General features: G+C 36.7%; 1 protein-coding gene across 1 annotated transcript; it reads right to left on the bottom strand.

Moving 5' to 3' along the window:
• On the bottom strand, positions 1,295-11,351 carry TYRP1 (tyrosinase related protein 1). The gene is made up of 7 exons (XM_021381223.1): positions 10,887-11,351; positions 8,053-8,375; positions 6,560-6,764; positions 5,074-5,241; positions 3,530-3,709; positions 2,074-2,220; positions 1,295-1,544 (listed from the first exon to the last, which is right to left on the bottom strand). The coding sequence occupies exons 1-7, from the start codon at positions 11,266-11,268 to the stop codon at positions 1,339-1,341; spliced, it is 1,611 nt and encodes a 536-aa protein (XP_021236898.1). The 5' UTR covers positions 11,269-11,351; the 3' UTR covers positions 1,295-1,338.

Genomic DNA, 12,916 nt, shown 5'->3' with positions numbered 1-12,916 from the left:
TTCATAAAAATCTGCCTTGCCTCCTTAATTTATGTGTGGCAGTGCTAACTGGTAGGCAGGTCTTCTTGGTCCTTGAACTACAAGACTCATCGCCTGCTCAAAATGTAAGCACATGTTTTCACTTGAAGTACTGAATGGCTTTAATGTCTGAAGTCCTTTTAAAAAGATCTGATTTTGCCATACCATTTTCCTTCTGTAATCGAGCTTCTGTACATTTCTTTTCATCCACAGAAGTAAAAAACTCAATAATAAATCATATCCTCTCCATGTTATAAATGAGTAAAATGAGTCATGGTGGTAAAAATACATTACCTAAGAACATTCAACAGGTCAGTAACAGAGCTAAGAAAAAAGTCCAGGTCTCTTGACCTCGATCCAAAGCACGCTGGATAACACTACTTTAATCCACTGAAGTGGATTTTCCAGTGGATTTTCCACTGAAGTCTATTTTCAGCATTATACCTAGGGACTTTTGTTAAAAAGATGTATAACTTTAAATTCTCTCAGGAGGACAGAACTGAATTAATTTCTCTTATTGCTGAGGAGAATGTAACCTGTCAAGGAGATAATGGGAGAGAGAAAGAGAGTAGTTGAGTGAATAATAATAATAACAATGATAATAATAATTAATAATGTTCATAATAGAAAAAATGCTGCTACCAACTATCCTTTCAAAGGGTTGCATTCTTCAAGCAGTTGTGTTTGAATGCAGAGCTGAAGTGTCTGAATACTGGATTGGGTTCTCAGTGGTGATCTCCTTTCAAAGACAAACAAAAGCACTGGGTTTTCCAAGAGGAATGGTGGATTTCAGGCATAACATTCCTCTCAGCATTCCCTTGTAGCTCCATGCCTAGCATACTGGAAGCACATTTTTTCACCTAGCTGAGAGGTCTGACCCGCATTTTCGATTGTGCTTCTGGATCAAGTTGCCTTTGCTACTCAGCTCTGCAATTGCTCAGTCCCAGTCCAGACTTTGCCTTATGCTTTCACAAAAATACCCTGAAAAGAATTCCAGGTATAGAGGCTAAATAAAGTCAAATGACTTTGAGTGTCAGCATATTATTAAATTTTACCAGATCTTTTCAAAAATATGCATGAAGAAAGTCTGTAGGTGAGCCCTGAAGAATGAGTGAAATTCTACTGAAGTCAACATAGAATTAGCATTTCAAAAGGTGATTTATTGACACCCAAGTGTGATGAGAGTGGAGGTGAAGCCTGAAACAAATATATCAAGACAGCTTACAGTTTATGCTCTTTATTTTAAAGCAGTTGGATGACAAACATTTAAAAATATGACAAAATAATCAGTTTTAGTCACATGCAAAAAGTGCCATCTCTTCATACAACAGACTGGCTTGGTGTTGCTATGCCATCATAATCATCTGAATAGTGTTGATACTGATCAGTGAGAAGAGGCTGATGCAACTCGTCCCTATTTTTCTTCACACGTACAATGCATGCAGCAGCAGCAAAGATAATTGCAACAAGAATGAGTGCAGTCACTATTGCAATAGTTATCATTTCTGTTACACGGAGAGCTCGACCTGGAAGAAGGAAAGCACAAGAAAAAGTTATTAAAAGTAAATGCTATTAAAGGGACAGGACAAAAGTTAATATCTGTCACGATTTACTGAGTTTTGAATTAGAACTAGCTGAAATTTTGGTTGAATATTTGTTCCAAAATGTGAGAAAATTTTATTTTCTCTTGTTACACTTTGAAAATGGGCCTGGACCTCTCTTCTGCTGTCTGGTTTGCACTCTCTCATGTAACTTAAGGAAGACACATGCTTTAGAAATAAGGACATAGTGAAAATTTTAGATCCAAATAAGAACTTTCTCAAAAACTCTGGTGGGTAGTGGTAGTACATGTCTGTAATGATTAGCTATGAATTTCTACTAAAACTCAAACACAACTGATTTGAAAGATCAGATGAGCAAAGAGAAATAGGCCTTTACTAAGGCATCAAATACTGTTAATGTAATCTGAACAAACTTTGTTATATGATATATAAGCTTTAAGGGATAAAGACACGATGAGAGAAAAAGAGTTAACACCTAGGTTGGACAGTTTACCTGGCCACTCAATGTCATAGCTATATCCCAGGTTTTCTGGTGCAGTAACAAACATTTCATTATTGGTAACTGGAGGCCAAAAAGGCACCATGTTGTACTCCCGGTTATGTCCGATAGGGGCATTCTCCAGGGGATATGTTGAGATATCTAAATCAGAAAGTTAAATCAGTTTAAGTTTAAGTTAAAACTTCTGTAAATAAAATCAAAATCATTATGTCATTTGCAATATTTCAGTTTCTTGAAATAGTGACTCAGGGCTTTTGAGAAGCTTCTTTCTTCTCCTCTCCTCCCCTCCTGGTAAACTGTAAAAAATTAGGCCTGTGCTGGACTTCTCATTTCTTTTTGCTTGAAAAAGGAGGCACACATACATGAGGACAAGGAAACCCTTTTTGCTGTGATCTTACATTGCAACAGCATCAGATCTCTTGAGAAGTTCAGTTGGGCAGCTGATATGACTTCCAGTGGAAGTTTTCTAGAATTTTATGGTAAATCAGGAAAAAGTCAGCTGAAGAAAAAAAAGCCACAAGCAAAACTTCCATTTCAGTAATACAATGCAAAAGCTTGTGATAGGTCATGTAAGTACCACAAAGGGATACAGTTTCTTCCCCAAGAGTTGGCATGGGAAAGTCAGTGCTGTAGGTTTTTTAAGCTGCACAAAGAAGTCTCAGTTGTGCAACAGCAACTGTCTTCTGTAGAAGGAGGAGGGGGCTGGATTTTTTAAGAGTAATACAGTTGCTTCTTTGTGCAGACCAGAGCTCAGATGTTTGGGTTACATAGAATTCTCTCCCCAGTTCACTGATGCCAATTTCTTGCCTTCCTTGTTTTTTTTTTTTGCTTCCATCTTTCCTTCCATCCTTTCTTGCAGTTCCTTCCTTCTGTCCTTCTTTCCTCATTTTCATTCACTTTCTCCTTTATTCCCTTCTTGCATTTCAGAATAGAAGAAGAAAGGGCAGCAACAGTTACAACAGTTACCACAATTTATATATGAAATATCTAAAAAGGAGTAAAACAGATATGAATATGGTTCTGGAATTCTAGTAATAAATTGAAAATGTGGTCAGAATCAGTGGTGAGGATGTGCAAGGCAACTGATTTTGTTTGTCAGGAGGAAACACAAATATTTACCCTAAACAGTAAGGGAATATCCACAGTGTTTTGAACTTAGATGGTTACACTGTCAAAGACAATGCATTTGCTCACTTTATTTTCTCGAATTGTGCCTGGCATCTGTGTTCAAGTCCCTTAACAGACAGTGATTTGAAAATGGATGTCAGAGGGTGAGGAAGCAAGCTTTATTGCTATTTCTCCATCTTCATTGACTTTACTAACTGCTAGAATTGTAGTCCTCTCTCCTAAGCTTAGGGGCATCTTGCTGTCCCACAAGAAGCTGCTGACATCTCGTGACTACAAAGACCGACAAAATCCCCTCCCAGCTCCACCCATGAGCACATCTTACCAGCAGAATACCTTCTCAGCCACTCATCAAAAACAGCATCTGTAAATGTGTGCAGGAGGACAAAAATGGGATCATTTGGTGATAAATGAGTTTGCCCTCCTGTTCCATTCAAAAATAGGTGGGCCAGGTTGTGAAGGCTTCGAACTGCTGGGTCGTATTTCCCTGAAGGATCACTATACCCTGAATACACAAACAAAGAGCAACACAAAAAATTCCAGTGAACATTCTGTTTGGAAGCTGCAGCCCCAACTGGATATTTTTCTCTGAAACGCTTTCATGTTGTTGTGCTGCCTTGTTTGTCATAAATGATTAGGTTATTCTCCACATATTGGCACTTGAGAAATGTCCCTAGGATGCATAATTCCCAAGCGTAATTCCCACGTGCAACTTTCAGACTAAAATATGCTTTAAGAAAGAATGCCGAGAATGTGGAGTGCAAGGCTGCTGGGATCTAAAGTAGAAACAGCCAAAACAAACCACATCATAGCATGAAAATGAAGTTTTATATTTTGAACCCAAACATCTCTCAGTGTAACTGAAATAACTTTTGGCTGCTGGATTAAGTTTTAGGTTGTTACCTTCTACTGTAATTTGCCAGCTGTTAGGTTTTTACCCATCATTTCCTTGTATACTGTTAGCACATCTCAAAGAGCTTCACATGCTGTTTTTTTCAGAGTGTCCCTACAAAACACTGTCAGTGTCCACCACCTCCAAAGCCATAGGTCAAGATCTGAAGCATTCTGAAAAACTTACAATGTTCAAATTGAAATTGTCATTTCATAAACTCTTCTCATAATTTTCAAAATTCTTTGTAAAAATCTTTCCATTTAGAAAGTCTTGATTATTGAAGTGCAGAAGAAAACACCAGGATGCTGGCTGAATAATATGGCTCAAATCTGTAGGCTGGTTTCTGTGCTGGGATAAGTATGTTCATATCCCAGTGACTGTAAATTTAATTTTAAAAGTGTAGAGTCTGGAGAAGAAGGGCAGAGCTATATGGCTGAGAGAGAATGACCTGTCTACCAGTAAATCTTGCAGCATGTCTAGCAGTTAATCAAGGAGACCTCAACTACTACTACTTCAATGCAATTCCAACATGTACTACCAAGGCTTTTTCTTTCTTTTGTTTGTTACAATTAACATACAATAATAGCTTCTGTGAGCACATTTGTCTTGCTTAAGGATGATAAGGCTTCTGCATCTTTTTGTGGTCAAAGGCTGTCAGTTCTACTCTATAGCAACATATTACTTGGAGAATTGTACTCAGGATGGATATCAGCTAGATTCTACTTAGTACACCAGTGGCACACTTTTAAGAATTTTATATACTTCAAGAACTGACATACATTATCTATTCATTCAGAGTAATTAATACAGTAATTAATCCAGACTTATTTCCATTAATAAACTAATACATAGTTCTAAGAACAATGTATTCTTAGTGTCCTTTAAACTGTCTCCAAGCTCACTTTCAACAGGAAAAATGCTGAGTCTTCTCCCCTGAATTATTTGGAATTGTTCCAGGTCCTGTTTGTATTGCTTACCTTCTACTGTGTTTCGGAAACTGTCCGTTGAATTGGAATAAAAAGGAGGAGTGTCAAATATACCAACTTCCAAACACAAAGCAACATCTTCAGGCTCTGGGAGACGTTGTACCATGGGCCGTGCAACATTTCCAGCAGGATTTCTGCGGATGGGACCACCCTCAGTGCCTGGAGGTGGAGAGAAGTGAGAAAACAAAAATGATGAAGAGCACTAGACCAAAGAATGCACCCTTCTGATGACTGAATTGTGGTGAAAATAACAAAAGAAAAAAAAGATCTCACAAATGACTTTTAAACTAAACCAAAGAGTCAGATCTTTCAGGAAAATAACCTGAATCCTCACAAGGTTCTGTGTGCTAACCTGTGTGCTACTCCTTTCATAAAGCATCTAGATGCCTCTTACTGAAATTTGCGGTTCTACAAGTATTTTGGGAGAATTTCCTATAGTTGTTCAGCGTGATCTCTTGATGATACCTATAATAATAATTTGTGGACATTCTGATAGAGTAGCTGGGGAAAGGATTGTAGATGGCTAGGTAGGCACTGCATTCAGTATTATTTATTAATAATACTCTATTTCCATGCAGATGCTGAATTTTTAGCTCTTTTAGTTGAGAAAATGTAATAAGATTCATTACTCTTCGTATTCAAAACACACTCAACGTAGCTAACATATGTATTTACTTATTTTTTCTCTTTAGAAACAGTAAACCTTGAAGGCTGTAAGTGGAGAAGTAAGAAGAAAGCTTAAGGTTCAGTGAAAACGCAACACTGCCATTTCAAATTATCTATGGCACAGCAGTTATGCTTAAGAAGGAACACCACTCCTTTGAGGATGGGCTGAGAGAGCTGGGGCTGTTCAGCCTGGAGAAGAGAAGGCTCTGAAGTGATATGATAGCAGCCTGTCAGTATCTGAAGGGGGTGCTATAAGAAGGAAGGGGACAGACTATTTAGCAGGGTCTGTTGTGATAGGACAAGGGGAAAAGGTTTCAAATTAAAATGGGAGAGATTTAAACTGGATATAAGGAAAATGTTTCTTATGATAATTGTAGAGAAGCACTGGAAAATGTTGGTTGCCCAGAGAGTTGGTGGATGCTTAGCTCCTGGAGACATTCAAGGTCAGGCTGCACAGGGCTCTGAGCAACCTGATCTAGCTGTAGATGTTCCTGTTCATTGCAGGGGATTTGGACAAGATGACCTTCAGTGGTCCCTTCCAACTCAAATTATTCTATGATTCTGTAATTTCTTAAGAAGTGGAGTCAAAGCATTTGACTCATACTCTGTTACAAGCTGTTTAGTGCCTCAGTGAAAGACAGGTGATAACTCTTTATTATATCAGAAAACTGATGTATGAGTATTGAGCCAAAAATATCCAAAATACACTTTAAGTCTTTTTTTTTTTTTTAGCTGAAAAGAGCTATTGCCATGTAAAATCTTATTATTAAAGAAATGTTTTCTCCAAACATCTTTCACTTGTCCCACTTACTGTTACAAATGGTTCCCAAGCTATCATAGTCTTCTATACTTTCACACAGCACACGCCACTGAGAGAAGATTGAATTCTGGCTGATCAGAGAGACATCAAAATTGCTTCTAGCTCCCATCAAGTCATCTGAGCAGATATCACAGGTGTTCTGTCCTGTTGCAAAGTTCCAGTAGGGAAGGCCAAAAGTGGGGTCCTGTAGCATATTCTAAAACACATAAGTGTGGCACTAGTAAATCTCTGCCACAGGCATCTACGATACATACTGCTAGAGGGATTTTCAAAATCTGTTAAATATATCTTAAAAAGATCCAGAGTCCTACTTCATGGAAAGGAGAAAATCTAAGGAAATTTATGGAAAAGCTTTCAGTAATTTTTCACTTTGATACTTTTGCCAGTTCACCAAAACAGATTCTTAGATTGTTGAACTGAGTCTCAAATCCCCCTCTAATAAGCTCCCCTTTTTCCATGAAACCATATTGTGAATAGTAAGAAACATCATTTAATACCAATACCCCATTTTTTTCCAAATATTTTAAAGGCCTTACAGCAGCTATATTTGTAGCATGCTGAAAAAGTAAGCCAATTGCGGAATAAATGAGCAGGTGGAAAAGGAAGGAAAAGAATACTGATCCTTCAAACTGTCATTGTTTGGTTTTAGTAGGGCATGGAATTTAACAATTCTGGAGCATTCTCTGTTTTCCAATATGTATTAATCTGGATGTACTGGGCAGCCTATTCAGTTTAACTAATGATCTAGTTTAACAACATAAGCAATAAGTGTCATCAAGATTTGGAATTCCTCCGGGCTTCTACATATTGAAATGACAATGATATCATATGTGAATTTCAGTTTTGAAGGGAGTTCGACCTGCCAGAACCTAAAAGTGGCACCTCTAAAGCTAGTGGAAATACATGAAGTGATTACATGGGCCATTTAATCATGATCTTAAAAACTCAATTTTCTCTTCTTTAAAAAGAATGATAGTCAATAAAATAGTATTTTTATGAATAATTCTACACAAAGAAAGGGAAACAAGAGAAACAGTTATGAAACAGAGTCACACAAAACATTAATTTATCTAACCAATTGCACTAATTACAGAAATAACATGTGATTCTGAGTCTCTGCAATACTTTTCTTTAGAATTTCTGCTGCTTTAATTAGTTTAAGTTCGTCAAGAATCGTGACCTTCATACAAAACTAGCAATTATGTTTTCTGGTCCAATAAAATACTTTATATGGATTGTTCCAGAATATGTATCCACTTGTATATTGAGTTTTATATAACTTGTGTTTTTGCTATTATTTTAATTGAAATATTATTACTGTTAGCATTTTTATAATGTCTATCTAAAACTTAAATACGTTCCAGTAAATTTAGTGTAATTTTTTGATACTGAAATTGAAGCAAAATGACTTCAATGTGTAGAAAAAGCTGCTGTCATTTCTGTCTATTGGAATATGAGAATGCAAAGTTCTTTGCTAACCTTACCTGCATGTCTCTTTCAAGTTGCAGTAGATGATACCTATGCCATGTGACAAAAGCTGGTCCCTCATGAGAGAAATCAACTCTTTCAAAGCTCTGCTGCCCTGCACCAAGAAAAGTCTTCCTGACAGAATAATAATGAGACCACACAAAGTAGTTATAAATGGAGATATTCTCAAACTGTGGTGTGTTGCCATCTGGTCCAAATATTTCTTCACGTCTCCTTGTGGCAATGACAATATCAGGGTGGATTGTCACCTTGGCTTGGTGAAGAGCATTCACAAAACGTCTCCTCTCATCTGTACTAAGATCCAAAAGATTCCTTCTGACTATGGGGATACAGAAAAAAAAGTTAACATAAACTTGGAAACTGAAGTCTGATTTCAGAAGACTAATTTATTTTGCTCTTAATAAATCTAAGTCCCTTTCTCTTCAAGCATTCCTCCAGATTTTTTGGGGCAGATCAGAGGCTACTGTGTATAAATAGAAAATATTATCAGAAAGGTTAATCTGAATGAAAATAAAGCCTGAAACTTTATTCATCCCTTTCTGAATGTCATTATCTGCTACTGTTAAAAGCAGCTATGTGTTAGTAGTTATATACCCAAACAATGAGGACTGTTCTGAAAGTAATATCTCCTACTTTTATTGCTCTATCCAATAGTGTTATTGTGCTCCTTGTGTCTGTTGTAGTTTCTATGGAAATAAATAGGAGGCATTACCTGTGGAGCAACCTATGTATTTTAAATTATATTTATCCACATATAGACTGGGAAAATTATAAACAAGGGGAGCAGCTGACTTTCTGAAATATAAGAGTATCTGAAAAAGAACAGTCACCTCAGTAGCAGTCTCACAGGGCTGAGAAGATTTCATGCTATGTTTAGACTGAAACCAAGATGAAAAACCACAAAGCTGTTCTTCACAGTGCACTCATTTTCATTATTAAATGTACTGTGCAATCCATAATAGCCAAATGAATCTATATTGATTAAAGAAACATTATGTCTCCAGCATGAATCAGAAAGAAGAAAAAAAGTGAGTTTTTCATCACTGTATAAAAGGAAGTTGATTCAGTGAAGGGTACTTTAGCCTCACTGAAGTTTATAGAAATGCTGTTATAAAGTGTGCTTTTCATCCAAGGACTCTGAATCCTGAAACACATGCCTTTCTCCTGGCAGACTCTAATTTTTTTTTGTTGATGACTTCAAGCAGTAAACTAAAAATAACCATCCAAATTTGATTTATGTATGCATCTTAACATATTAATTTTCCAAAAATACATGTCTGATCCTCCACAGTAAAAATTTTATTACTAAATTTAAGCATGATTTTAGAAGATATGAAGGCACAAAAATGCATTTTAAAGCTATTATATATGGATATGTCAAAATAATCCAATAATTATTTCTAATATCTAAGCAACAGAAGCCAGCTTTATGGATGGGCAGATGTGACCTCCGTATAGAAACATAAAGCATAATAATAGGTTAATTTATCATATTTTAATTCACATTGTTATGCATGATAAATGTGATTTGCTTAATATTTTATTGAAAAATAGAGTAAAAAATTATGTCAGCTACAGTTGCTTTTAGTTTACCCTCAGATTTACTGTTCTAAGTTTCTGCGTGCTAACATTTGGGGTTTTTTTTTGTTACTTTTCAGAGTTATCATCATTGTTAATGGGAATGGGCTTAGAGAATCAGAGGGTGCCACTTAGCCAATCCAATCCATGAGTAACACTTTCTGCTGTCTAGTTTGCTTATTGGAGCTCAAAGGATGAATAAAATCCTAAGGCCTTTCCCATAGCCATCTAAAAGATATTTTAAAGAAAGATGATTGTTAAGGCTTGAATTGGTAAACTTTACATGTTAACTGTTTCTGGAGCATGTGCTCACATTCATGGAGTATTTTCTATATGGTGAAAATAACCGCAGTACTGAGTTTTGATTCTGCAAGAGGCACTGCACATTTAAGTCAGGCACCTGTTGTTTCTCATATTAATGGAATCCATCATTAATTTGAGGGATTATGAATTTTACACGATTTCAATATCATCTTTAAACTTTAACTGATAAACAATAAAATCTTTTTAATTCATGTGGCTTTATGTTAAGAGCAAATATCTGATATCTAGTCTGTTCTTTTTAAAAAAATATCTACCTACAATATTCAGTATTTTTCTACTCCTGCAGATACTTTGTAACCATTTTAATATTTTTTTTTCTTTTTGAGACATCTGTTTACTAATAGTCAAGACTAAAATGAAACTGCACAGCTCTCAGGAAGGTTCATCAGTCACTGCATTGTTTCAGCTGAATAGCTCATAGTCTTGTGTCAAGGCTTTGAAAGACAGTGGTAGCAACTAGGTAAGTAAAAATTTACAATGTGAGGTGTGTAGACTGGAAATGTATTAAGGGACTGTGAATCAGAAGAGCTGCTATCATGTTTAAAGTATTTATAAGATATTGATCATGATATATAGATATGTATTCCTAGATATACTCACAAACACACATAGATGCCTATACGTATGATTGTACTAATAAATAATTCAAAGAACAGAAAATTTAAACATGATTATGTTATATTCTCTAGTGGGCTTGGTCTTAATCTTGCTCTGACTACAGGTTTTGTTTCTTCATTTTATTGTGTAGTCAGTGTAGGTGTTTTGTAAATGAGTTAGCTCATTTAACAGCTGCCTTAATAACACCTGTAGTACATTTTTATAAACATACAAGGGACATTTTATGTTTTAAAGAAAAAAGATAATCTAGGTGCATTTAAAATCAAGACACCAATGAACAGTTTTCATGTCATATTTCTGATGTTCTTACCTATATTGATTCGCTGGCTACAGGTAGGTCCAGTCCATCCAGGGCGACATGACCCACAGTTGTAACCAGAGAAATTACCATTGCACCTGCAGGTCTGGTTGAAGAAGCGTATGGGCCATTGCTCACGGTCATCCCTTCCATCATGGATGTACTGTGGGCCATGGGGTCGTGAGTCTACTGTCACCCGCACACACCGGCCCCTCCCTGTAGACACTCCACACTGGTCGGTACCAGGCCCAAACACAGGGAAATAATCTGGGCAACATATGCCGCTTCTCAGAAACTCGATGGTAGTGCACTGGCGAGGGAACTGAGCTCTGGCTGGTTCAAGCATGTTAAGAAGTAGTGGCAAGGAAAGAAACAGCAGCTTGGGGAGCTGCATGGCAACAGGTTCTGCAGAGCTGGCTCCTTCTGAGGACTCTGGTCCGCACACACTTTCGTCTCTTCTCCGGTGACAGGACACCCAGCTCCCTCTACACCAAGAGAAAGACAGATAAAGAATCAAAGCAAGCAATACAAACCTCCAGTCTCCTCCTTCCACCTCAGCAGGTGCCTCTGAACCAAGTACTTTTATAGCCTAACTGGAAAAGCCAACATTTTCTACTAATTTCTACTAATGTTCCTCCATTCTCTAATTATCTATGTGAAAGACAGCAATAACCTACAGAGATATATCTACTCATTGACTTCTAAGCACTTCCCAAATGCTCATTCATGTTGTACATCTGACAGCCAGATTTACATAACTACCACAAAATATCAAAACTTGTCTAAGGCACCTGTTTTTTGAACTTTTTTTCTTTAAGTTCATATTTTTCCCTCCTGCGTTTAACTAGTGTATCCTATTTTCTAGCTAGTGCTATCCCTCTGTATCCACTTGCTGTTCTTAAAGGCAGTTCCATTGGAAAACAAAGCTACAGTTCCCCATGCATTGTACCTCTTCTGTCTTTCTGACACTTTTCTGCTGAGACCCTGTTGTATCTCTCTGTGTTCTGGGGCAATGTCTGACTCAAAATAAGCACTGCTAATTTCTTTCCTGTTACAGTCTGCTTGCTAATCCGTGTTCTACCAACACAGCATGGCTTGGCCTCACTCTCCCTCTATTAATCTCCCTTTCTACTTCAGTGCCTTTCCCTGGACTTTAAGTACTTGAGCAGCACATGATTTCTTTCATGCTTATCTCCTTGTGATTTTATGAGTTTTAGCAAAGGTCAGAGATAAGTACTTGAATTCAAAACAGAACAACTATGAAGGTTTTTTTTGTTAATTACTTGCAAAGAAAGGTTCATTTGAAAGCATACAAAGAACACTGGGGAATTTTGCATAAACCAGACCTTTTTTAAAAAAATACCTCAAATATTATTTTCAAGATCAGGCTGGAGTAAATGACAAAGATACATTATTTAGAAAATGAGACACTCCGATATTATACTTAGAGTTTTCTGTTTAACCATTTATTTTGTTAATCAAATGAAAACACAATGATTATATTGGAATATTCTGAAATATTAAATTCTGTGTAAGGTAGTGAAAGAAAAATAAAAAGAGAAAAGCAGTCTCTGGACTGAACAAAACACTACTCCAGTATTTGCAGGGACCAAAACTGTTCTTGTTCAAGCTATTTTTCTCTTTCTGATTTATCAGTAAAGATGGTTTTTAGGGAGACAAGAATTTTTTGTCAAGATCCATCTTAACTGACATCAAGACAATAAATTAACACTTTTCTGGTAAAAATTTCAACTACAAAATAACAGGCATTCAGCAGAAAACTGATTACTTACAACTACTTCTGCAGAAGTAAAAACATGAGAGTACACTCACCTCTGGTAGGCCACTGAAATAGTTTTTCTGAGTGTTGCTTATTCTTACCAATCAGTGACGCATGACAGCAATGAACTTTGCCATTACCTTTGGTGTGAAACCAAACACTCTGTAGCTTGATTCAGTGTAGTATTGATGATTTAATGATGTTTCTCCATGTCTCCACATCTTGAATTGACCATCCACTTGCAGGGAGGACTATCTGATGA

Source organism: Numida meleagris, chromosome Z, assembly GCF_002078875.1.
Source record: "Numida meleagris isolate 19003 breed g44 Domestic line chromosome Z, NumMel1.0, whole genome shotgun sequence".
NCBI lineage: Eukaryota > Metazoa > Chordata > Aves > Galliformes > Numididae > Numida > Numida meleagris.
This window is presented reverse-complemented; position numbering and strand designations above follow the sequence as displayed.